General features: G+C 36.2%; 2 protein-coding genes across 4 annotated transcripts in view; one reads left to right on the forward strand and one right to left on the reverse strand.

Annotated features, from left to right (window-relative positions):
- Positions 1-27,885, reverse strand: part of LOC129248255 (F-box/LRR-repeat protein 7) — a 103,375-nt gene that overhangs the window by 9,001 nt on the left and 66,489 nt on the right. The gene's annotated exons all lie outside the window — the stretch shown is intronic.
- LOC129248277 (kunitz-type serine protease inhibitor 2) lies at positions 13,007-13,541 on the forward strand. The gene is made up of 2 exons (XM_054887767.1): positions 13,007-13,089; positions 13,359-13,541. The coding sequence occupies exons 1-2, from the start codon at positions 13,068-13,070 to the stop codon at positions 13,523-13,525; spliced, it is 189 nt and encodes a 62-aa protein (XP_054743742.1). The 5' UTR covers positions 13,007-13,067; the 3' UTR covers positions 13,526-13,541.

Here is a 27,885-nt window from a genome sequence, read left to right on the forward strand (position 1 = left end):
GTGTCCCGGATGTATGCTCTATAAATGCTGTACAGAGCAGTACTGTTGGCAATTCTTGCGCTCCTTTTATTTTGCACACAGGTATATGCATGTATGTATTTGGTGCGAATGCAACGTGCCACAATAAGTGCGGCAGCAATAATAAGAGCAACAATGCAGGCAAAAATATTGCTACGGTTCTAATAGCAGTGGCAAAATTGCTCCAGCTGTTCGTTGATTCGACAAATTCGATCGGCAGCCGAAAGGAAGCAAAAAATTATTATAAATAAATGTGTGTTGCCACAATTTGCAGCAATCCCGCCTGCCTCTTAAATGCTCCGAGCACTACTGTCGTTTGAGCTATCGATCGCGCTCACTGTCGCCCTCATTTGCTACCAGCAGCTCTTCTTCGCCTGATCGACACAACCTTGGTTGCCGCCCAGGGAGGGAGGGAGGTAATGTAAGCATCTTCCTCGGTTGTATGTATATGGATGTGCGTACATATTTAAGTACAAAGCATAATAAACATAGGCAGGTACATGCTTTAAATGCATATTCCATGCTCATTATTTTGATGCATTTGCTGTGCCGCAGGCAGTGCATCACCACAGCATGGCCAACTACAGCCCGGCCACAGCCATAGCAACAATAACAATATAGTGCGCAGTAGCGTTGAATGCTACACTCCAAACACGCAAGAGCTGGCTGTGTAGAATTGAAAGTGGAATTTCGCCATTTTGCCAACCAACTGCTAGGCTTCCACTGTTGTAGCTCTTCTTTGTTGCAGTCTAACATAAGTCCGTATGTCCGCAATTACATGCTCGCTTAGCGACTCTACACATATGTACATATGTACATATACTGTAAAAAGCTTATGACATTGCTCATTACATATAATGACGTCGCGCGCATTAGTAAGTAAATGCAACTTTTGCGCTGCCCACTGTTATGAGACATCTGCTGTTGCGCACCATTGACATTGCTGCTTCTGCTTCCACATACCTCGCTTATTCTCAGCTTCAATCGGCCAATTGTTGTCGATGAGCCCGGATAAGGCATCATATACATCATCGACAAGAATTTCCCTACAGCAATGAAAATTCGTACAAGTTCATTGGGCGGCGATTAGATTGGTTGCGCTGATTGCTTACGCTCAACTTACATAGCAGAAGATGCGAATATTTACCGCAGCTGGAGAAGGTCTTTCGATTTGCGAGCGTGAGCAAAACGCCATGCAGCCGTGTTTGGGGATGCATATTAATTAGTTTCCTAATAAATATACTCTATATAAAGGTTAGGGTGCATCACTCTCTATACAAAAACAAAAAACATACCGGCACTCCTTGTCCATTGGCATTATAAAATTTGTTATATTTTATGAATTTCGCCAAAATATTTTGGAAAAATATTAAAACTTATTTAAGCTGGATCGATTGGAAAATACGCCCTTTCCATGATTGAGTTTTTTCTTAATAAAATTAGTTTTCAAAAATATTTTATTTCCAAAAAATCACCTCAAAAGATAGGGGAAGGAGTTTAAGCTTTAAAGGTATGCATAAAAATGTTTAAACATTTTTCACCAGAACCAGAATAATGATATTTGGAAAAAAAATGTAAGCGTTAAAGAATCAATTTTCCAAAAAGGCGAGAATTTACCTTTCTAATGATACTTTAGATGTCTAAACCGGTCTATATTTGGCTGAGATGTTTAAGTTTTCCTCCTCAAAAAAAAGCAAACATTTTATCAAAAATGTATTTTATTATTTGAGGTTTTAGAAACTAATTTTATTAAAAAAAATCGATTTTAGTAAAAACTGATATTAAAAGAAAATTGGATTTTTGATAATTCGATTTAGCCGGCTGCACGCACGAAAAAATGTGTCCTTATCTTGCTCAATGGTCGTTATCTTGCTCAATCGTCGTTACCTTGCTCATTGGTCGTTACCTTGCTTGAACTGCAAGCGAAACGAACGACAAAGAGCACAATCGGCCCCCGCATTCGGCAACGTTCGACATCTGGCACTCTCCTATTTAAGTGAGCATATATATGTATTTATATGCTCATATGTATTTATATAAATTTACATATTTGTATTTGCATATGTCTTCTTATTGATTATTATTAATTTGATTTACTTGAAGAATTTAAAATAAAACCAAGTGTATCATCATCATCCTTACCGAATTTATAATTAGTGACGACTAGTTGTTAATAATACCTGTTGTTTTAATGTTATTATTATTAATTTTTTTATTATATATGAAGGAAAAAATGTATGGTAATATTTACCACATACCTAATAAGATATGTTGTGTACCAATATATGTACATATAAAGGGTTTTTCAATAAGGTCGGGTATGTATGTAGAATGTCAATCGTGGCGTTTGCTGTGTGGCACGTAGCGCCGTCCTGCTGGAACCACATGTCGTCTAGGTCCATATGGTTCAATATGGGCCATAAGAAATTGGAAGGGCCACCACGCCTACCGAAAAATGGGCGCAATGCGCGCAACGTTTGCGTTAATGAACACTCATTTTGATAATAAAGTTTTATCATTTGAACGTGCTGTTCAATCGTGTAACTTGCCATGATGATTTGGCATAAACAACTGAATAATAAACAAAAGATTTGACAGATGTCACTAAAACAAAATGGCTGCCACAGGGCGCCAAAATCGACCCGCGCCAATTGAAAAACGTTTGCGTTAATGAACACTCATTTTGATAATAAAGTTTTATCATTTGAACGTGGTGTTCAATCGTGTAACTTGCCATGATGATTTGGCATAAACAACTGAATAATAAACAAAAGATTTGACAGATGTCACCAAAACAAATTGGCTACCACAGGGCGCCAAAATCGACCCGCGCCAATTGAAAAACCCTTTATAAACATGCATACATACATATACTTTGGTGCAATTTTCATAGTCTAATATACAAATGTCCTATACCAAAACATATAAACATGCATATACATATACAATTTCGCGCAATTTTCAAACAAAAAGAATAAATCTATATGTAAAGAGGCATACAAAAAACATATGGACATATCAAATGTACGAATCTATTCTGTACGCAAGCAAATGTAAGCTAAGTGCTTGAACTGCAAGCGAGAGCGCGGAACGAACGGCAAAGAGCACAATCGGCCCCCGCGTTCGCAACGTTCGACATCTGGCTCTGTCCTACTTGAGTGAGCATATATATGTATGTATATGCGCATGTGTATATAAATTCACATATTTGTATTTGCATATGCCTCCTTCCTGTGTGCATGGTAATGAACTATTTCTCTGTTGAGAATAGGACGATGGTAGGAAAAGTAGGAAATGAAAGCGAGTGTTTCGAGTGTAAAGTGACTTGAAAAAGGCAAATCGATGATGTTGCCTCTTAGTGTTGTTTACTTATTAACGTCTGATGCACAATCGAAATTGAACATATCTTTCATGAATTTGATAAATGTTTCGTCATTTTTCACGTTTGTGTAAATTCAACTTGACCTATTCCATTGCGATTCCATTTACCTTCTCCTCTATATCCATACAAAATATCTATAAAACAAATAAAATTAAAATTTTGTTTTGAAAATTGCAACCATTACATCAGAATTTTCTTATGACGTTGTCACGTTAAACTATCGTCAGTAAACCGACTTTACAGACAACCTCTTTTTTTTTTACTAAAAACCTCTTATTTAGGTATTTGTTTGAAAAAACTAAAAACTTTATAAAATTGCTCTACAGCGCCATCTAGCTAATAAGAGCTAATAAAAAAACCAGAAATGAGTTCCTCGTATCAAAAAAGTCTTATACAAGCATTTCCTGAAAATATTTTTTGAAAGGCTTAACCTAACTGAGCAATAAGTGTGCCAAGATTCAAATAAATATATCTTCCTTATTTAAATTAAACTCGAAAAAAGCCATTAACCCGGTTTCACTCAATATCAAGCCAACAATTTCGATTTTGTTGTTATTTTAGGTTAGTTTCTCAAATTTTAAAAACTAATTTTATTTATAAGGGCCGTTTTCATATCGGCCCAACTCATGGGTGTTTGTTGGTGAAGCTGCTGGGAATTAACCTGTTTCAATAAAATTTAAATTTCTAGCAGAATAATAAAGAGTAATCAATTTAGTGGTATCGAACTTTAAATTGAAATAAAATACCAAAAATTTAAATTGATTGGGCAACCTTTATTCTTTTTTTATTAGAACCATTCATCAAAATTATTTTTTAAACATAATTACTTTCAAATTTTGGTCACAACTGCGACGTAATTCGATCAACGGTAAACACCAATTTTGATAGACTCACTGGAGGCCTTTGACCGCCATTGACTGTTACATTGGAACCAGCGTCGTTTTTGAAGAAACATGGATCGATGATTCCCCCAGACCATAGGCCGCACCTAACGGCTGGCTGTTCTTGAATGGCTTTGGGTTGCTCTTCAGCCCAAAGACGGCAATTTTGCTTATTACCGTAGCCAAAAAGACAAAAATGGGCCTCATCGCTGAACAAAATTCGGGTCCTGAGCGTACAATGAACTCATTTCACAGAGCGTCTATTTTCGTAATACAATTGTCGATTTGTAAACGTTGTTGGGGCGTAAGTCTTTCCATGATGAAATGTCAATGAATATTGAAAACAATTATGTATTTAGCTTGACAATAGCAACGCGTGATCTGTCAAAAAAAAAAACCTATTGGGAAAAGTACCTCCAATCTGATCATCCTTTATTTCTGCACACACAAACTGATACATGGGAATGTTACATATGTACATATATACTACTGCGATCAAAATTTCATTCAAAGTTCTCGGACTTTCTTTTTTAAATTTATTCCGTGGCATGATATTTCTGCAACGGAAGCTTTATCAAGAACACATTGGCTAGAGAGGTTGCGACTTCGAAGACAAAAGAACTTGAGCCTTTCCTGGATGTGGGACTATACATCATTAAGGAAGAGCTCAAAGGTGAAGAGATAAAGCAGGGGAACTCAAATTGGTATCAAACTGTACGGCTACGCCAAACAAAGTTGTTACTTAGAAAGGTTACGGTAGCATCAAATGGAGAGACCAGAGAACATATAAAATTAGCAGAATGTTATGACTCACCTACAACCTCAAACAATCGTCAACATTGATAAACATGAAACGACGGAACGCCTGGAGACTCACGGCAGTCATAACAGGCTTTTGGTCTGCCGGGTCGAAATGGACATCCCTCACAAAATATGTTACACTCTCACAGTTGTAAACAACCTGAGAAAAAGGAAACGATTTTTCATTTCCTCTGGGGATGCCCTGCCTTATGGAAGGAGAGAATGTCAATACTGGGCAAATCACTGTTCGTGAGTCTCGAACAACTGTCTGTCTTAAACATCAACAACCTAATAAGGTTCTTGAACCGCACAGACTGGATGCTGTAAATAATCGTTTAACAATTTGGTAGCAAGGATGTGGCAACATAGTGGTGGGGAAGCGCTAGTTGGACTCTGGATTAATCACCACTTTATCCAACCAATCATCGGAAGAGATTTAAGCATCCCATAAAACTGCCTAATGACAAACCGAGAACGCGGTTCGAAAGATGGTTTAACGACTCCTGCCCGGGTTGTCCCGACCATGAGTTGTAGCCATGTCTAGGGCGCCTCTCGTCTATCACCTATCGTCTATTATGCAGCAAGACTCCTCCAAATACTTCTTCTTAGGACTGACATTGAACGTAACCCTGGACAAGAAGTTTATTTCTGCTGCATTTGCCAAAGACGGCTCCACCCGAACCGAACTTTGGTTAAATGTAATGAGTGCAACGATTTGCTCAGGCCTTAGGGCACAAAGGGAGAGGTGAACCACGCGATTTGTGGCCACATGTTGCTCTGCTTATGGCCGCTTAGCTCCTTCTACTTTGCCCATTTTGGCTTTGCCTCTATTTTAATTTTAGTCCTGCTCGTAACGCAAAAAAAATATCCATCACTCAAAAATTCAGAGAACAAAGTGACAGTTCGGTTCAAGAAAGACGCTCATTTTGTGCTGCAGAAATTTTAGCCAGCAAAAATTCACAACACAAAAAATGTGATCTAAAATTTGTGATCGAATTTTGCCAAATTTTCTCTTCGTTAACGTTTAGCTTTTTCTCCTATTTGAGATAAAATTTCGCTCACGTTTTTTGATTTGTATTAGTAACGGTAATTGGTAATATTTTTATCGAACACAATTAGTCTTTCAATAAAAATTAATTCATTTGATTTTTGCATTTCATAAGAAACAGATTTGCAAAATGTAATAGTTTCCATTTTTTAAGCTCAAATTATGTACTCTTATCATAGATAATAAATGGTCTTTATAAAAATATTTAATGCATATAATCAAATTTTTAATTCCTCTTAACAGGTATCCCTTTCAGAAAAATTCAAACAACCCGCTTTATTTGTTATCAAGAAAAAATTACTCGAAATATTGTATTTAAATTAAAATAGCTTTGCTTTGCCACAGAAAGAAAATTAATAAAAAAAAAGGATTTTCTAAATTCTTTTTCTTTAATGTCTTCCTTTCCATATTAGAAAGTTTCTGCACCAATTCATTCTGTGTATTCCCTTAACTTAGTAATGCTTGAGAAGCTTCCAAATGCGTGGTTATCGAGGTTGTTGGAATTTTTTCAAACAATCGGCTAAGTGAACACAAATGAATCTGCATATCCGATTAAATTTGGTGTGAGTCTCCTTATGATATCGCAATATTCACAATCGCTTTACCGTTATGTAAAAAAAATACGCTTTTTTCCAAATTGTGAATATAGTGGGATTTTTTCGAGCTTTGACCTTCGGCAAAATGGTCTACTACCTCCTCAGTTCACACATGAGATGACTCTGATGAATAGTATCTTTCTGTTAGTGAATCATGAAATATTTGATCTAAGAAACGTGCGTTAAATAAACATTTCAAGGTAACTAATCATACTGAAGAGCTACCCTGCGCAGGGTAAAACTAGCCCCAATGCCTAGAAGGAGTTCCTATACCTTTTTGCGATCTGCTGTATATGTTGGGAAACCTGTTCTGTTTACTGACATATGTCATTATTACAATTTTTTTTTTCAAAATTTCTTGTTTATTTGAAGAAAACTTAAAAATGCGTTTTTTGCATTGGGAACGAAGTCCACACTCAAACATACACCGATCGCGAAGTAAGCGAGGTCATTTATTCGGCATATATTCACTGGCATCATGGTATTACAATGCGGAGAGGCGGAACTTTATGGCGAGCAGAATACGACAGTTTGCAAAGCGTCAATCTTTGAAACTGAAGTACCTTAAAAATCCTTCAAACAGAGGAGATCAGATAAATTTGGTTAAGATAAACGAACTGCGCCTGGTACACAACTTACTCCTAGCCGAACTTATACAATTAGAGAGAAAGTTAAAGAAACGGTCTCAGTCTATAGTTAATGCGATGCACAGATACCGAAAAGGCGTCGAAGAACTTCAAAAATTAGAGGAGCTCATAGCACGGAAAAGGGAATCACTAAATTTTGCAAAAAGAAATATTAAACTAAGCCTGACAAAAGAGGGCTGTGCGGAAAAGGGAAATGAAAAAATGCCTGACGAGTGTAAACCATTTGTTAAAGCAGAAAAAGAACGCAGTCTTGGCGGAGACGATAAAAGATCTAAATTTCGTGGAGTAAATTCAAACGCCTTAGTGCTAAAATATTTTCGTAAATGGTTGACCAAAGCGAATATTGTACGTAGGGCAAGTAATGTTAGGGATTCATATTATGGAGTTATGCCTGAAATTAAACAACGAGTGAGCTTAGAGACTGGCAATCTTCCAGCTACATTTTTAATTGATTCGGTAACTAACATGGGAAATAATATAGAATATGATGATGAAACACCAATTGAAGTGACCACGTCAAGTAGTAGCCAAATTTATATGTCATATCTGAATTTGCGAAGAGCAAGTGCGAAAAGTGGTAAAAAAGAAATTAATAAAAGCAGACAAAGCAGAAGATTCAGCAAATTTAGCAGATTCAGCAGATTCAGCGGTAAAATTCACAGCGGTAAAAGGCACAGCAGTAAAATCAGACAAAACAGAATTTCAGGAGTGGCTGGACAAAGGCGAAGTCAACAAGGTGTGAAAAGAAAAAAAAGAAGAAAAAGTCACAAGAGCCTAGAAAGTACAACTTCAGATATGGCTGATAGAAGGACAAGTCGAAAAGGTAGCAGAAAAAGAAAAATAAGAAGAAAAAGTAATAAAAGTATTCGAAGAACACTATCAGATTTTGATATCACCCATCAAAGAATAGGAGCAAAACGAAAAAGAGGCCGTAAGAGAGTAGAGAGTAACGAAAAAGGTTTGCTTCAAGACCAAAGTCCCAAAAGTGAGGCAAATTTAGACGAGAATGCGATTTCACGCAGAGTTAGTAGAAAATATGGTAAAAGAAATCGGAGAAAGAGCAAACGGAAGAGTGTAGAAGGAAGACGATTGTCTGCACTCCGAAGAAAAGACAAACGAAAGAGTTCGGCTTCTAATAATGATGATAAATCAAAAGATGGGTCCTTAAAAGTAGACACAACTTCAAATCGTAAAATGAGTGTAGATTTTTCTGGAATACAAAGAATGAAAGGAAGTGCAACAAAATCAACTGGAAGTTCATCGAAATCATTTGGAAGTGTAAGCCAATTCTCTCTACTCGAGGAATACTGGGGTGTATCCCTTCGTCGTTCACACGATAATACCCTAGATAGGATGGAAGCTTTAAGCAGTGTTCTGGATGACTTACTACAAGTGGAAACACCAAAAATAGCAACAACGCAAGCGACGACAGAAAAAACAATCGCACATCAGCAAACTCGCGAAATAAATGATTTACATAAACTTTTCATATTACTGAAGGAGTGTGAAGAATGCCAAAGACAACAAGGAATCGAGCAAAGTTTCAAGAACAAAAACCAACGTTCTGATTTTCTAGCCATGGCAGCGGGGTTGCCAGATTGCTTGCCGGATGATTTTCATATGAACCGCGAGATGATATGTTCTTGTAATATGTGAACGTATGTATGTGCAGCAAATGAGTATTGATATGAGTAAATTGAAATTATTAAATGTTGCCGTTAATTGAGAAACACACTATATGTATGTATGTATGCATCTATATAAAAAGCGCTGTCTACATTAAATTTTCGTTCTCACGACAGTCGGTTCAACGTTACCAGAACAATTTGGATTTATATCCGACCAAGGACTGTCATTCCAGCAGCATTAATTTTTAGTATATATTTTCGGTATGGTTTTTTGAAGTTTTAAATTTGTTGTGGTCAAATGTGGTTTCCCCTGTTAGTGTTGCTGAAGCATCGTAATTTATTGGCATTAAAAAACTGAAGTACAACCAAGACGTATTCATTAAAGATGGTGGTACTAGACCAACAACACTGTTCTGTTCGATTGATTGTCAAAACAAAGAATTGAGAAACTAGAAAACAAATAATGAATCTGTTTTTTTTCATTCTGAGCTGACAGCCACGCGGACACGGCGAAAGAAGAAAAAAAAAACAACTCAGCTGATTGACCAACAGCACCTTTAATAGATTCACCTTGAGTACAACTGATTGAATTAAATAAAGAAAAGTTTGTTTTTAGGTCATTCATTTTTTGGAATAATAGAAAGCTGTGTGTTTGTTGAAGAGTAGGTTGGATGGTGATGATTTTAGAGGTCTATAATGGAGCCTAGAAATTATACTCCTCTTTCTGTCACTTGTTTTTGTTTTGTATTTTCTGCGTTGAATGATGTAGCCACTAAAACAATCCGTCCTCCGTTTCCGGGGAGACTTCCTTCCCGCACCTACTTTATGTATTAATTCAGAATGGCGTCCACTATATTTCTAGCCAGCTTCATGCTATTGGCTCGTCTTGTAATGTTTCTGTGCCCTCATACCAGTGGTATGTGGGGCTTGCTCCCACGTACCTCTCACATGAGCGTATGGCTGTTATGCAAGAGTTTATTTTGCATCTGCAGCAAAAAAGGAATATCGGAAGATGTTGTGATAATATTATATCGTCTTATACCGTAGTGAGCACTTGAGCACTCGAGCGTCTGAGATTTGCCGTCAGACAGGCCACTTCCTGTCGAGGGCTGATTTCTTCTTTGCGTTTTGCGCTGCCACTCCGTGCGTTGTAGGTGCAGCAATACCATCTTTGCAAAACTTTTAATAACTCAAGAATAACTCAAGCGTTCGACGTTCTTTGTTAAAATAGTCGCAGAAGAAGAACACCTGCTACGCCTTTTCTATTGCATTGTTGCAGCTTGGACAGAACGAAGTGCCCTCCATATTAAATCGATGGAGGTACTCTAAAAAACATCCGTGGCGCTCAATATTTGGGTTAAATAGTGGTCAACGTCTCCGGGTCTTCTGGTCACTTATTGGCTAATTTTGGGGGTAAGTCTGTAGGTCCAATATCCGTTAACAGACGAGTCTCATCTGCTTTGCTATTTTTCAAACGAATGCAGATGTTCTGCAGCTCTCTTAAGCTGTCGGCTTTACTTCTTTTCTGTCATAGAGGTGCTCCATTTCCTGCATCAGTATTTCTCTGGGGAGCTTTCCAGCGATGACGCAAGCCGTGTCGTCTGATACGGTTCCTTATGGGCCAGGCACTACGTGCCACACAATCAATGAAATCATTTATCTTTTACGGGAAAAGTTTCCGGACCGTGTTATCTCTCGAAGAGGTGATCACAATTGGCCACCGAGATCTTGTGATTTAACACCTTGTGACTTTTTTCTTTGGGGTCACGTGAAAGAGAAGGTCTACACAAACAGCCCAGGGTCGATTCAAGACCTCCGAGATGGAATTCGTGAGGATATCGAGGACAAAGGGCAGCCACTTTGCAATTCGGTTATGGAAAATTTCATGAAAAGTATATTGTGTTGTAAGTGTGGTCGTGATGGTCATTTGTCTGATGTTATTTCTCACTATTAACGGCATACCTTCCTCTTTATAATGAAATAAACATCTGATCATTTATATTGAAAAATAGAATTTTTCTTTGAATATAAAAATAACACTTCTTATTGGAAAATCCTTTACTATTGTGTTCGCTCTAGTAATATACTGGTGATTTGAAGATGTATGTATAAATGAGGTCTCGATTGCAGTAGTTGACATTCGTTTGAAGCGTAAAGATCCTTTTTTATCTGACGTCAAAAATGTGTACGTTCGCCATGAAAAAAAGCATTTGTGGGAAGTCATGCTTCATTATTAACTTTTAAAGAAAAGTGTAGCTGAAACGTGTCGTATATTGATAAATATTTACGGTAAAGAGTAGTTTCGATATTTCCAAAGTGTCAATTTCGACGTGACTGTGTGAGTGATAAAGATCGTGAAGGGTCACCGAACAAATTCGAAGATATTTAACTACAACAATTATTGGATGAAGACGCATGTCGAACCCTTGATAGTATGTCTAAAAAAAGGGATGTTGACAGATCAACAGTCGGTAAACGTTTGCACGCAGTGGGAATGGTCCAGGTAACTGGGTGCCACATCAATTGAAGGAGAGGGATATCGAGAGACGTTTGGTGACGTGTGAGATGCTTCTTGAACGACAGAAAAGACAACGTTTTCTGCATCGCATCGTCACTGGCGATGAAAAATGGGTCTATTGTGATAACCATAAGCGTCGAAAATGTTGGAGCCTGCCAGCTGAACCAGGTCCATCGACAGCGAAAAAAAATTTCATGCTTCAAAAGTTATGTTGTGCATTTGATGGGATCAGAAGTGTGTTATCTATTATGAACTCCGTAAATCATCTGAAACCATCACTAGCGATCCTTACCGACTGCAGCTAATGCGATTGAATCCAGCTCTCAAAGAAAAGCGGCCGGAATGGGACGGTAGACATGATAAACTTATGCTGTTGCATGACAACGCCAGCCCCACGTTGCTAAATCGGTCCAGAAATATTTAGAGAGACTGAATTGGGAAATCTTGCCCCCCTCATTGAATGGATCAAGTCAAAAGAAGTCGAATTTTCCGTCAGAGGATTCCGTATGCTGCCTGAAAGATGGAGTAAAGTTGTAGCCTACGATATTATAATTGCTTAAATAATTCGTAAATTTGGCTAAGAAAATTCGGAAACTTATTCCCATACCCAATAAAAATAGAAATGTGGATAATTTTTGGAAAAACATTAAAAACCATTTTAGAAAATTTGTTTAACTACAAATTTTCAAATTTTCTCTTAATAAAAAAAAAAAATTGTCAGCATTGTTTTGCTGAAGAAGTTATTTATAATAATTTAATTTTTTTATCAGAAAATACGGGAAAATGCTATAGAAAACCATTGTTTTGTTTTTTCTGAGGCCGACAATTCAAATAAAAAAAGTGGTAAATCTTATTTGTAAGATTTAAGCTACTGTATGGTAGAGCATCTTCTCCGAATTTCATGATATAGAATTATATGCACCAATGCCTACCTTGAATTTTCATGCTTCTACGCACAGGAAGTGCTGCCTGCATTCTACCTCCTACTCATATCTGCGATTTCCAGAGAAATCGGCCTCCGAACCCATTTCGCCATTAGTGTTCACTTACTATCAACGTAAGAAATTGATTTTGGCAGCCTTCCAAATAAGTTCTTCGTAATTCCAAGTTCTTCGCTCATCGAGTGTTGTCTAAAGAGTACGAGCGCTACTTTGCAGGTATCCAGATTAGTAAAATCTGTCGTTAGTAGCAGTTTGTGTGACGAAAAATTCGCTCCTTGCCCACCCTAGTAGTGAAATCGCTGAGCGTGGTATATTTATTTAACAATCAAAAAAAAAAAAAGAATTGTAAATAAACACATGGGCTCAGAAGATTAAATAGGACAATATGAATTTCGACAGCTGTGTACATAAAAAGTGAACAGAGTTCTTCAACTGCCTATTATACTGATATTTATTAAAATAAATTTCAGATTTTCGGTCAGTACTTCAGTCAGCGCGTTGGATAAGTTGGCAATAAATCTGCTCCAAAACTTAAAAGAAAAAAATGATTAGTCTACGTGTAATTCTTGGCGTTTTTTTGCTAAATGTCCTAGTAAATATTTTTGTAATGAGCGCGCAATCGACAAATGGTAATAACAATATTAAATTATTTTACTAAACTTGAAACTAGGTAGAATCCTTAGCTGAGTATCCAGCACAAGTATCTTCTTGTTTTTGTAAAACTATTCATGCAAAAAAGAAATTTCAAAAATATGTATGCACATTTTTTAAACTCTGAGTGCCTGTTAGCCATCAAAAAGGCTATTGGAAGGCAGTTTAGTCACTTCCATTGGAGAAGAAGCTCTTAGTTATTTTTTTAGGAATAAAAAAAATTTAATTAATCTCTTTACATTTCCAGTTTGCAATCTACCCTCTGAGACTGGCCATTGTCGTGCTGCGAAGAGGCGCTACCACTTTGACGCCGATTCAAATAGGTGCAGGATCTTTATTTATGGAGGCTGTGGCGGAAATGGCAATAATTTCCGAAGAAGGGAGGACTGTGAAGCTGCGTGTTTAAAAAGCTGAGCACCATTTTGTTTTTGCAGTGTGAACCAAGTGAATAAATAAGGAATTGTGAATTAAATTAAATGAATTAAAAACTTATGTAATTTGTTTCTCTACTAAAGCCCGATGATAGCGTGAGCCCGACATGATACATATGCCTGTGTATATGTTCAAATACGACCATAGAAAATAGTTTCAAGTAATGCAAAAGTAATGGCGGCCATCTTAACCGAATAAGTTGGTGCGTGACTATCACTCGAAATACTGAGAGAACGTAAGTTCGAATCTCGGTGCATGAACATCAAATAATAGTAAAAGTTTTTTCTAATAGCAGTCGCCCCTCGAAAGACAATGGCAAACCTTCGAGTGTATTTCTGCCATGGAAAAGCTCCTCATAAAAAATATCTACCGTTCAGAGTCGACTTAACACTGTAGGAGCCTCCATTTGGAGAACAAGATCAAGACGACTGTAGTAAAATTGTGCTCCACAATAAAATATTCTTTTTCTCATTTGTTTTGTTCTCAATAGATATTTCCACTACAATTGAACTAAATGTGTTTGTCACACTTACATTTAAAGGATTTTTTTCATGTCTACTAGGTATTCCAATCCTGGACGTCGAGATCCCAGAATTCTGGTCTTTTTAAGACCGAAAATATCGAAACTAGTCGGTTCAAATCCAGGGATTGTTGAACTCATTTCTCTTACGTAAGGTACAATTTCCATTAGATTAAAAAAGAAAATCCCTTCTTGAGAAAAGAAAAGCAGTATTCGACACATTGGTAGAGTTTTTGGCGTTTACTACTCTTTTATTATATTGTAAAACAACTGAATTTGTATTAGGTGGAGATTTTTGTTATTAGAGAGCGAGAAAATTACAGCAGAAAATTAGCGGCGCAGCAGCCAGGTATTCATTGGAATTTAAGTAGCTGTTCGCCAACTACAAATCATAAAAAGCCATTTATGTATGTGTTTATGTATGTTTGATTAAATAAATTAAAATTTTTTTAATTGTAGGGATAAACACTTTATATGCAGAAAGTATTTCAATTTCAATCAACAATCCCGTCAACAAGTGTTGAAGCAAAGCGTTGCCCTCATCTGCTGAATGCTACACATTTTAGGCACGCTCGGAGGATAATACTCTCAATGCTTTAGTTTCTTTCAGATCACACTTTGTTTAAAACAAACAGTAGTCTAAGCGCAAACAGTAATTCGTTCATATATTGGGTGGGAGGGAGAGTTCTGTCGTATTTTAAAGAAAATATTTAAATTCATTTATAAAAATATTTTTTTCATATTAATCAATTATATATGCTCCGTTACTTGTTACAACTTGTTGCCATCATTCAAGTAACCGGTAAGCTCCTGTTTTCTAGAAGTTCTCATCCTTGGAGTTTAAATAGTCAGCAACTGCCTTAGAAACATTTTAAAAAGACTTGAATTTTTTCCCCGTTAGGTAATTTTGCAGAGATCTGAACAGGTAATAATTAGAAGGGGCAATGTCAGGTGAATACGGTGGGTGGCTAAGGACTTCCCATCCTCAGGCATTCAGTTTTTGTTGTGCCCCCATTGCGGTATGCGGTCGAGCCTTATCGTGGTGGAACACTATCACTTTCCTGGACGCTAGTGCTGCATTCAATTTATCCAGCTGGTTGATGGTTTTTCCCTGTTTCAGCAACCCTTAGTAAACTGGGCCTTTCCCGTCCCACCACAAACAAAACAGTTCTTTTCGTTGATGGATACTTGGTTTTAGAGCTGTTGCTGATGATCTTCCTGGTTCGCAGTAAAACTTTTTCTCTTAAGGCTCCCGTAAAGAATACACTTTCTCTCTAGTAATCAGATTGTCCAAAAATGGCTCCATTTTGTGTCTAATCAAATTCTTTTCTGTTAATTCACGTGGAACACAAGTATTTGGCTTTAACACAAACCAAAGATATTTAATGTGATCTCCAACAGTTGTATGATGAATGCTAAACTCTTCTGCAATTTCTCGACTTGTTAAATTTCCAACAAGGAACGCAAAACATCATTATCGATTTTGGATGGATTCTTTGGCTCTTGGAGGTTCAGATTCCCGGAACAAAATTTGCTACACCATTTTTGACAAGTAGGAACATATTTTTTTCTACAAATACTATATAAATCCAAGTTTCTAACTTTGTACAAATTTAAAAACATTTTCATCGAAATTTCAAAATTTTCCTTGGAAAATTTCCGCTTACAGCATATTTTTGTACAACATCAATTTAGAATAGCTGCGAGGTTTGATAAAAGTCATATAAATAATTTTCAGTAGCGCATTCTTTTGTACACAAGTTGCACATGATTCACAAAAATTAAATAAACAGAGAGCAAAATAAAATGATTTTTAAATGGAAATTTTCCAATATCCTTCATGATCAATTACAATAGCGCATATATCTTCATACGTGTTGGATTCTGCTGGGATAGTATATACTGACAGGATGCAAATCGACATTTAAACTAGTGTTCTTTTCTAACTCGTGTACAAAAGAATGCTGATAGTTCATATAGAGCGAAGAATGGCTGGTATGCAAATTTGTAATGGACAAAGAGGCAAGAGGAAGGAAAGTAGGAAGTGACGGAATGGCAGCAACTTTGTAAGCCCAACACTTTTCGCTTAATTTATTATTGGTTTCATATAAACATTCTGCCCAACTGGGTCCACCGTAATAGAAGTGGTCGTGCAACGGTATGGTATCGGAAGATGTGCGAATGAAGGTATGCGAACTTATAAAACATGGAACAGTCATTAAAGTTTTGTATAAATATATTCTTTTAAAATAAAAAAAACTATTCGCTGGACTAAAATTGATAATAAATGTAATCGTTTGACAACTACAAAGGAGTGAACTGTAGCTGGAAAAGACCAAGCTAGAACTTCCGGTGAACAAGGTTATAGCGACAGTTACCGTAAAAGGGTAAATTATCTTAAAAAGGTAAAAAAGTAACACTATCACCACTGGGTAAGCAAATAGTTTTATTTCAGTAGGGCAACGCATCGGCGCATAAATCCGCAGACGCAATAGCAAAATTTCATCAGTAGCATGAAGCGGTTAACACAAACGTGATTAGTAGGCCGGGTCGATTTGTGGGGAGGCAAAAAAATCGCTCATTGCTCTGTGAAAATCATATTCTAGGGATCAAAATAAGAAACTTTGCCGAAGGAACCATACCTCTAAAACGAATTCTGATGTCCCCCAATTTGGGTCGAACTTTTTAGTTTCTTTTCTATAACTCACTTAAATTAATTTTTTCATTTACATATGTTCTGACTAAATAAATTTCTTAAGAGAAAAAATAGATATTATTATAAATAAATAAAAATAAAGAAAAAACATAGCCATTTAGCTGATTTTTTCATGTAAAGGCCAAAAATGGTGATATTTTGAAATTGGGGGACATAAAAAATTCCTTTTAGAGGTATGGTTCCTTCGGCAAAGTTTCTTATTTTGATCCCTAGAATACGATTTTCACAGAGCAATGAGCGATTTTTAGTGACTAGTCATCGTTCGGTCTTCTTTGCTTCTTTTTCATAACTCTAAATCTCTATCCTCCCTTTTTGCTGCAATGGTATCACAAGACACGGATTTGATTTCTTGTCCAAGTGGGCTCTTTCATTGGCAACCTAACAACCTAGCTTAGCTATTCTAAGAATTTCTATGAAATTATTCCATTTTCTTTAAGGCTATTCAATGGATATATAATTTTTTGATGATTTTAAATGAATTTCTCAAAATTACATTTTTTCTCACTTATTTACATATAATTTTAAAATTAGAGCCTTGGAAAAGCAACCGCGATTATCCCCCACGGTTATTTACGTATCCACAACCATCACAGCCACATAACGTAAATAATTGCACGCGCTACTTGTGCTCGTATTAGTATTTAGTATATACAGTGAGTGTCACTGAAAATCATACAATTATTTAGTCAATGCTTGAAACTTTATTTTTTACTTTACTAATTATCAAAAAAATATAGCTCTAGTCTATTAGAACCAATATAAATAATATTACAAAACTTTTTCAAAAGCTTAAAAAAAAATTTAAAAAATTTTCAATAAATTCTGATGACATTATTGAACATTTTTTCATCAAACAGCATTTTAACATAACTTATTATTAATATTGTAGGCATAAACAAAAACGTAAAATGAGTAATAAGAAAGTTATAAATATATTTATTTTTTAATGGATTTTTCAAACACTTTTTGCTTTGATACCCATGCATCAGTATTTTTAATACATTTTTATTATTTAAATATAATATAAACAGATGACAGCATCTATCATCTATTTATGACCCATAGGATTTCCAACGGTGTAAATAATATTAGGTGCACAACTAAGTTCCCGCTTTTTGCCAATAGATGTCGCCAGCAGTCAGAAAACCAAGCTTAGACATATGGTAAACAAACTGCTTCGACACATTAGTGATTTTATTTTGGTATCATATACTTTTGGTTTTGTGAAAATGTCTGATTTTGTGCCGAATGATGGTCATTTGCGGGAAGTGTTGATTTTCCTCTTTCATTCGAAAAAAAACGGCGGCTGAAGCGCATCGAGAGCTACAAAAAGTTTATGGAGATGCTGCTTTAGTAAAACAACGTGCCGAGATTGGTTTCGTCGCTTCAAAGACGGTGATTTTAATGTTGACGACCGTCCGCGTGAAGGAAAGCCAAAAATCTTCGAAGACTCTGAATTGAAGGCAGTGCTCAATGAGGATCCATGTCAAACGCAAGAAGTGCTTGCTTCAGTATTAGGAGGTACCCGCCAATCCATTTCCATCGATTGCATGCTTTGGGAATGATTCAGAAATAGGAGACTCGGGTTCCTTATGAGTTAAAACCAAGGGATGTTGAACGTCGTTTTTTCCCCTGTGAGCAACTGCTCCAGCGGCAAAAAAGGAAGGGTTTTCTTCATTTCGTGACGGGTGATGAAAAATGGATTTATTACAGCAATCCAAAGAAAAGAAAGTCATGGGGACTGCCCGGTCATGCTTCTACGACGTCGCCTTGGCCGAATATTCACATTGCGAAGGTTATGCTATGTATTTGGTGGGACCAAGTTGGTATTACTTATTATGAACTGTTAAAACCAACGGAATCATCACTGGGGATCGGTATCGACTTCAATTGCTTCGATTGAGCTGAGCACTGCGCGAAAAGCGGCCGCAATACGTGGAGACGCATGAAAAAGTGATTCCACAGCACGACAACGCTCGGTCTCACGTTGCCAAACCCATTAAAACCTATCTGGAAACACTGAAATGGGAAATCCTACCCCACCCGCCATATTCTCCAGATATTGCGCCGTCCGATTATCACCTGTTCCGATCGATGGCACATGGTATAGCTGACTAGCAGTCCCATTCATATGAAGACATCAAAAAATGGCTTGATCCGTGGATAGCTTCAAAAGATGAACAGTTTTACCGCGACGGTATACGGTATGCGAGATCTACCAGAAAGATGGGAAAAGGTATTAGCCAGCGATGGGCTGGGCTGGGCTACTTTTAATGATTCACTTGTAACCATTTCTTCAGAATAAAGTTGTATTTTCATCAAAAAAAAAAAAACAGCGAGAACTTAGTTGCGCACCTAATATTAAAAGCGAAGTAATGCTTTTTGGGTGATGCTCTTTCAAAGAAATGTTCTACGCTTTTATGTATACACTGCGTTAAAAAGCGATAGTACAGGAACTTATTGAAAAGGTTTGACAATTTGATTATTTTTCATTTAATTCTAATGATTTTTTTATGAAAATACATATATTAATATATATAAATCCCAGTTTCCAACTTTGGGCAAATTTGAAAATAATTTAACAAATTTGTATATAAATGTCAAACTTTTATGAAAAATTTTATAAAAATTTAGAATATGCAGTTTTATAGTCTATTTAATTTTTTTACAATAAAGTGTTAGTGTGAAGTAGCTAAAAAATCAGGTTGATTTTTGAACAATTTTTTTTGCACAACGTTGGCTGCTTCTTCCATATAAACAAATCCCAAGCATTCGCTACAGGAAGAAAATGCATAAGATCACCAGTCAAAAAAAAAAAAATTTGTAAAGAATCAAAATCAAAAACATTGCATCAAAATTCAATATGCTAAAATACATGCCTGATTAAACATACAAAATTCTGATTGAAAAGTGTGAAATATTTCTGAAATTTTGTTCAATTTTTTTTTGTTTTTATGGGAGATTAAATTTTCTAAATTTTCATCAAAACAAAATTTTATAAAATTATATCACAGCCCTGAATTTTTTCTAAGAATTCCGATTAAAACGTGTGAAATTTTTCTGAATTCTTTTGTGTTTTTGAGAGACTGAACTAAATTTTCATAAAAAAAATTTATAAAATTATATAAGTAACAAATCAATTGTTAATATTTGTCAATAAGTCCTAGTGCTGTAATTACTTAACGCAGTGTATACATTTATGTAGAGATATATAAGAATAACAAAAAAGTCAACAATGCAAACATTGCAAAGAAAAAACAAAAAAAAAAAAAACAAAACGAAGTACGATTTGTAGTAAAACCCACTTTATATCTGCATTAAAATATAAGTTGAATAAAAAATTATTTGAAATATAATAAAATGCGCCATAAACAAAAATATAGCAAACAGGTAGATGAAGGCAATATGAATTTCGGCAGCTGTGTACACGATTTTCCAAATACATATGAAAGAGATATTTATTAAAAAAATATATAATATTTTCAGTCAGTATATCAGCAAGCGTGTCGGTAGAATTAGGCCTGTCGCTACATTCAAAAGAATGATTAGTTTACGTCTGATTTTGGGTGTTTTTTTGTTAATCACTCTTTTAAATACTTTTGCAGTGAACGCGCGATTGGAATTTGGTAATGATAAAAGCAAATAATTACAAAAAAAAAAAAGTAAAAAAAACAGAAAACAATAAAAACGCCCAAGCGAAGTTTAAATTGTGTTTCAAGAATATTTTGTGTATTTAGTAATTCCCTAAACCGGCTGCTAATGACAAACTTCCAATAGAAAAATTGCAAATTTGTTAGGAATAAATAATAAATAAATGGTTTGTTATCATGAGAAGTAATTAATGTTTTTAACATTTCCAGCGTGCAATTACCTCTTGCCATGTTGGTCAGAGTCCTGCTTTCATGATGCGCTAATACTTTCTTCGAATTTCTGCGAAAGCTTTGTGTAGGCGGAACTAGCAATAACTTTAAGAGAAAAGCGGATGATTGTGAAGTTGCGGCCTTGCAGAAAGGACCATATAAAAGTTTAATAGTTGTAAAATAAATTAATAAATAAGGAATTGTGAATTATTCAAAAATTGTTGTTTAATTTTTGGAATCAAGCGTATGTAGGGGTCATGCATTGCGATTACTAAGCCGATTCGATCATATCTATCTAATCTGTTTATTAAGGAAGTTGCTTCTTCGAGTGTCCTGAGTTTAAGGAAATTGGGTATCTGGAAAATCGGCTTGTGAGCATCGACAACTGCTTTGAAATTTGCAGTAATACTTTAAGTCTTTTTTACTCACTAAAGAGGAGTGGGCACTTTGAGCAACCAGCCGGCGCTGGTAATACTAATACGAGAGGAGTGGACGTGGATACCATTTGTGGAATTAATTAGAGCATTTACTGTCTCGAATGTCTCCAAAATGAACTTTGAACTAAGCGCATTGACATCTCAGAGCCAGAAAAGGCTTGTGTGCATCTGAGTTTCGTTAGAGTTTAGGTCTCTCAAGACTGACTAAGATTAGCTACAATCCTGCATGACCTGCAGAAGTTTGTTGTCGTCATACTACGTCAAACGTCGTAGCAATATAATTCACATTAAAACGAAAGAGAGATACATTTTTTTAGCTGCATGAGAACTATCGATTTCAATAACTATGGTTTGAGAGCTGAGATTGGCATACTGTGTTAACATTTTAGTTTAGTAAGGTTTGGCGGTCGCCGTCGCCGAATGGGTTGGTGCGTGACTACCATTCGGAATTCAGAGAGAGAACGTCGGTTCGAATCTCGGTGAAAGATCAAAAATTAAGAAAAAGTATTTTCTAATAGCGGTCGCCCCTCGGCAGGCAATGGCAAACCTCCGAGTGTATTTTATTTATTATTATTTTTATTATTATTTATTGTTCGACTTTTTTTTTTTAAATAAACATTACATTTCATTTTTAATCATTAACATTAGAACGTACGACAGTGACACTAGGTCGTTTGTCGGAAGAAAAAAGAAAAAAACAAAATCTTACATTTTACATATAAAGGTTGTCAAAAAAGTCTTGGGGTATTTCCGCAAGCTTGTCTTTGCAAGCGCGTAGTTCTAGTTATATTTGTCGCATCGGTTCACGCTAGAGCTTTTTGGAAAGCTCTTTTCACGTGCTAACACGTGTTTGAATAATTGTTGTTTGCTTTTAGTCGTTCGTGAGTTATAGCGTCGCAAACATGGAGCAAAATAAAGAGAAAATACGGCATATTTTACAGTACTACTACGATAAAGGCAAAAATGCATCTCATGCTGCCAATAAAATTTGTGCAGTTTATGGACCCGATACAGTTTCCATTTCCACTACACAACGATGGTTTCAACCTTTTCGTTCTGGTGCAGAGGTGATCGAAGATGCGCCACGGTCCGGAAGGCCTGTCGTCGAAAATTGCGATAAAATCGCTGAATTGATCGAAAGAGACCGGCATAGTAGCAGCCGTAGCATCGGCTAAGAGCTGGGCATGAGTCATCAAACCGTTATGAACCATTTGAAGAAGCTTGGATTCAAAAAGAAGCTCGATGTATGGGTGCCACACGACTTGACGCAAAAAAAAAATTTTGCCCGTATGGATGCATGCGAATCGCTTCGGAATCGCAACAAAATCGACCCGTTTTTGAAGCGGATGCTGACTGGCGATGAAAAGTGGATCACTTACGACAACGTGAAGTGCAAACGGTCGTGGTCGAAAAGCGGTGAAGCTGCCCAGACGGTGGCCAAGCCTGGATTGACGGCCAGGAAGGTTCTTCTGTGTGTTTGGTGAGATTGGTAGGGAATCATCTACTATGAGCTGCTCCCCTATGGCCAAACGCTCAATTCGGACCTCTACTGCTAACAACTGGACCGCTTGAATGCAGCACTCATGCAGAAGAGGCCATCTTTGATTAACAGAGGCCGAATTGTCTTCCATCAGGACAACGCCAGGCCACACACATCTTTGGTGACGCGCCAGAAGCTCCGGGAGCTCAGATGGGAGGTTCTTTTGCATCCACCGTATAGTCCGGATCTCGCACCAAGTGATTACCACCTATTTCTGTCCATGGCGAATGAGCTTGGTAGTCGGAAGTTGTCCACAAGATAGTCCTGTGAAAATTGGCTCTCCGAGTTTTTTGACAATAGGGAAGCGAGCTTCTATAAGAGGGACATTATGAAGTTGGCATCTCCTTGGGAACTCGTCATCGAACAAAACTGCGCAAATTTGACTTAAATCGCATTATTATAACCAATTTTATGAACAATTGAAAATTCAATAAAAATACCGCAAGACTTTTTTGACAACCTTATATTACTATGGTACTATGTATTGAATTCGCTTAAACTTAATTTTCTATATTCTATAGCACCAGTGATGAACTTAAATAAGTTATTATATCCAGAAGGGCCAACACCATTTAAAATGTCTATGATTTCATCTCGGTTTAAACTAAATTTTCCAAAAAATCTTTGACGAATTCTTTTAAGTATCTGGCATTTTCCTAAAAAATGTGTGATGCCTTCTAATTCATTTAAGTTACATAAAGTGCAATTTAAATCCCTTTGGCTTCCCAAGTATAATATATTAAATCACATCTGGCTTTCATAATCCACATAATTTTATAGATTCCAGTATTATCGTTTAAATAGCTTCTGGCGTTGTTATGGTCTAATTTCTTATATAATCGGGTGCTTTGGTGTGCCCTTTCCCATAAAGTTCGAATATTCGAATCATGAAGATTTTCTATTATTGAAATTATATTTCTATTCCACTCTCTTTTATTTGAAGTGCCCCAGTTACATGTTATATTTAACTTTTGTGCTAGATTACTAATTTCTTCAACCCAAAATATCTGTTTTTCTAAAATCTTTTTTGATAGTATATGAGGCAATCTATTATCATCATATTCAAATAACGTTATGAATATATATTTTAAGTGAAGCTGCAGTGTATACAAATGAAAACTTGGAACATTTGCCTCCAAGAGAATGCAATAAGATGGCGTATTACTCGGGAGATGAAGTACCCTTTTTAAAAAATAAAGTTGAATTTTGTCTACTTCTTCAAACAACGAGTTTCCCCATACCTGAGCAGCATAACTCTGGATTGCTCTAGTCACCGCTAAAAACAGTTTCCATTTTGCCGACAACTTAATTTTATTTTTACTAAGAAATGTGCACCAAGTTGCATTTATGCTATTTTTGCTAGAACATTTCTATTTTCTATATGTTGCTTGAAACTGAGTTTTGATGTTAGCTTTACACCCAAGTAATTATATTCTTTCGTTATTGGTATAACTTCGCCGTGAAAAAACCACTTTTCTTTTTCTGCTATTCTACCGCCTCTCCGAAAAGTCATTATAGCTGACTTAGATAAGTTTACTTGCATATTCCACTTATCGCAGTATTTTTCTAAGTTGCTTATCATTTTTTGAAGAGCACTAACCTCATCTGCCAATATGACGATATCGTCAGCATATAATAGCAAACGGATATTTAACTCATCTATAAAGAGTCCCCCCTCCAAGCAGTCGTGCAGGTCATTCAAGTAAAGAGCAAAGAGCAAAGGTGAAAGCAGGCACCCTTGCTTTACTCCTGACGATATTTTGAATTTTTCACTCATTTCATCTCCTACTTTTACTATCGAACATGTATTTCTGTAATAACTTTCAATAAAGTTTGCCATTTTGGTGGAGATTCCTATTTCATGAAGCTTGTATAGCAATAGTTGTCTAGGGACAGTATGAAAAGCGGCTTTAAAGTACACTTTTTTCTTCTCCCTAAACTTAATATGGACTATTGCTGCTAGGTTATATATGTTATCTACAGTTGAATGTCGCTTTCTGAAACCTGCTTGAAATTCTGTTATAATATTTTTATTTTCTACCCAGCTTGTGAGTCGCTCATTTAAAATTCCCATCATTATCTTTGCAACACAATTCATGAATGAGATACCTCTATAATTGGAGGGAGATTTCCTATCGCCTTTTTTAAAGAGTGGATATATCAAACTTGTTTCGAAACATTCAGATACTTGGCCCATATTATATAGCCTACTAAAAACGTTTGCCAACTCAACAAGAAACCGGTCATCGGCATTTTTAAAAAACTCATATGGAACCTTGTCTGAGCCCGGACCTTTTCCACATTTCGTTTTTTGTAACATCAATCTGATTTCATCTATTGAGATTGGTCTGTCTAGACAATCATCCCTTACTAAATTTGCCACATATTGTATACATGGTGCACAGCGAGTTGGATTTAATAATGTTTGAAAATAGTGCATGAATATTGCTTGCGATACCTCTAGACAAGATTCTGTAACTGAACACCGAAGGACGTTGACCATCTTCCACCAATCCTTACTGTTATTAACCTCATTTATTCTGAGTTCAAGATTGTCATAGTAATTCTTCTTGCTCTCTTCACACAGTTTCTTGTATTTTCTATTTGCCTGAATATATTTCTTTTTATCACTTCCACTCAAAGTTTTATTATAAATTCTCAGTTGTTTTAATGACATCTTTCTAGCTGACTGACATTTCCAGGTAAACCATTCCGATTTTTTTGTTAATCTTTCTTTATTTCGCCTCTGTGAAGTTGATATTCTAATTATTTCAGTTAAATCTTCAAGATCTAGCTCTTTTTTTACATATTTCTTTTTCTGTAGGTTGCTAATAAGTTTCTTGTTATACAATTCTGCTCGTAATTCATCCCAAACAATTTTTGGTAACAAGTTCGTCTTGCATATTGAAGCTGATTTTCTTGCAGGCAATTGCATTTTTAAAATAATAGGCATGTGATCAGACCATGTTTTATTGTCCACTATAAAATCAGACGCATGTTTCAATATGTCCCGAGATATTGCACATATATCATTTACAGATTCACCTATATTACTAACATAAGTAAATTTTCCCTCAACATCACTACTTAACATGCCATTCAACACTATTAGACCATTATTTATACAGAACTCTATGAACTGCCTTCCACCTCTATTGATTTTTTTGTCTCTTGAATTCCTATCTGCTTTTCCTTCTACAATATCATTTAGCAAGATCTCGTCCATATTTACTTGTAAGTCTCCAATTCGTACATTAAGGTCACCGATTACAACACCATTTACAAAATCGTTTTGAACAAAACTTTCTTTTACAATTTCAAAATCATGTATCCAGTTATTACCCTTCAAATATAATTGAATCAAGTTTACAGTTTTTTCCGCCACACAAAATTCGATTACGTCTAAACAGTCTAAACACTTAAACGAATATCTGACATCAACATTTTCTAGGTCTTTTTTAATGCCATAAAGGAGTCCACCACTTGCCCGTCCATAATGACTACGTCGTACTGCTGATCTCCAAAACAGAGTAAACCCCTTGAAGAATTTAAAATATTTTTCAAAATTTTCCGTTTCAACATGCGTTTCTAACAAGATGAAAACATCAAAAGAACAAATGTAATCAAAAAAATCTTTATATAACGTTTTGTTTGCTAAGCCGTTAATGTTATACGACACAATTTTAATATTAGTTAATTGATTACGATTTTCTAAAAGTTCATCATTGCTGGTTATTACATTTAATTTTGCGGTTACTTTAGTACAATTCTTTAGTTTTTTGAATTTATTTTCTCTAACAAAGAGTGATAGGTAATGTGTATTTCTGCCATGGAAAAGGTCCTCATAAAAAATATCTGCCGTTCGGAGTCGGCTTGAAACTGTAGGTCCCTCCATTTGTGGAACAACATCACAAATAGCAGGAGGAGCTCGGCCAAACACCCAAAAAGGGTGTACGCGCCAATTATATATATAGGTAAGGTTTAGCAAGTCATCATGAATCGTTTACCGCCTGAACAACGCTTCCAAATTGTGGAAAAAAATCTGTTCGCGAAGTTCATAGAGCGCTTCGTCCATTTTTCGAGCGGTTTACCGGTTGGCGGCATCATCGGTCCATATTTCTTTTGTAATGAGGAAGGAGCTCGGGTAAGGAGACCTCTAACTCTTTTGCTAGGAGAAGCTAGAACCCCAAAGAAGTTGATCTCAGAGCACGTTCTGCCTATACCTTCCGCAGCCAGCAAAGCCACGGTTAGCAAACGGGTTACTTCAACTCACAAGCGAGCTTGGCAGGCCGAAAGATCCTACAGATCGAGAAAACTGATGTTACCTGTAAAAATTTTTTTTGCAAGCAAATTCGACGAGACAGTAAACAGCTGATGGTTAGACTTAGCTTAACTCAGCCTATTTGACGGTTTGACCAAAGTTGAAGCTATGCTTAAAATATACGAAAAAGCTACATACTAATTTTAAATTTAATTTAAACAGCAAAAAAAGTTCAACTACCATGAAAAACTGGCTCGAAATTTGCATAGCCACTGGGTCAGAAATGAGTTAAATTTTCTTGTGAATTCAGTGTTCACGCTAAATTCGAATGTCAGTATTTGCAAGGGAATTCGAAGGAGGAACCAGAATGTCTGAAAGCGTATTTATTTGAACAGATGATATGGCGGTTATATCGGGTGTTTTTTTAAGAGCTTGAGAACTTTAAATGATAATACAAAACAAAAATATTGTTGGAATGCATTTGTTTTTATAATCTGTTAGATAATTTCATGGCATTAATTCTTCGAATGTGATGTTCGGCATATGTTTGCCGCGACTACCAGTTACAGGGCCATTCGAACAGTTCAATTTTGGTCATATAGCGTCAATGGTGGCTTGAATTTTGCAATAAACCGATTGTTAAGCGCGCTGAATGCAAGTTGCGATAGATTGACTCGATAACGCTCGCCATTCACCGTAACGCTAGCTACTTCCTCATTTCGAAGGAAATAAGGGCAGATGCTGCCGCCAGTGCTCTATGAACTTTGCGAATATTTTTATTTTTTTCAAAGTAAATTTCCACAATTTGGAAGACTTGTTCATGCATTAAACGATTCATGATGACTTGCCAAATCTTACTGAACAGAAATGCCCACACAGTTTGCCATTCTCAGCTGTTAGCGATAGTTTTCATGCAGCTAAAAAACACCCGATGCCTTGATGCCTGAAAATAATGGCATCTAATATCAACTGTGACGTTCGTTCAAATACAGACATGCATACATACAT

The sequence above is a fragment of the Anastrepha obliqua genome, chromosome 1 (genome assembly GCF_027943255.1).
Source record: "Anastrepha obliqua isolate idAnaObli1 chromosome 1, idAnaObli1_1.0, whole genome shotgun sequence".
Lineage (NCBI taxonomy): Eukaryota > Metazoa > Arthropoda > Insecta > Diptera > Tephritidae > Anastrepha > Anastrepha obliqua.

What these genes read in the sequence shown, in the direction of transcription:
- LOC129248277 (XM_054887767.1), top strand. Translation starts at nt 13,068, where the DNA reads ATGAGCGCGCAATCGACAAATG. An exon ending in GAGCGCGCAATCGACAAATG is followed by an intron (nt 13,090 to 13,358) that starts GTAATAACAATA and finishes TTACATTTCCAG; the next exon opens with TTTGCAATCTACCCTCTGAG.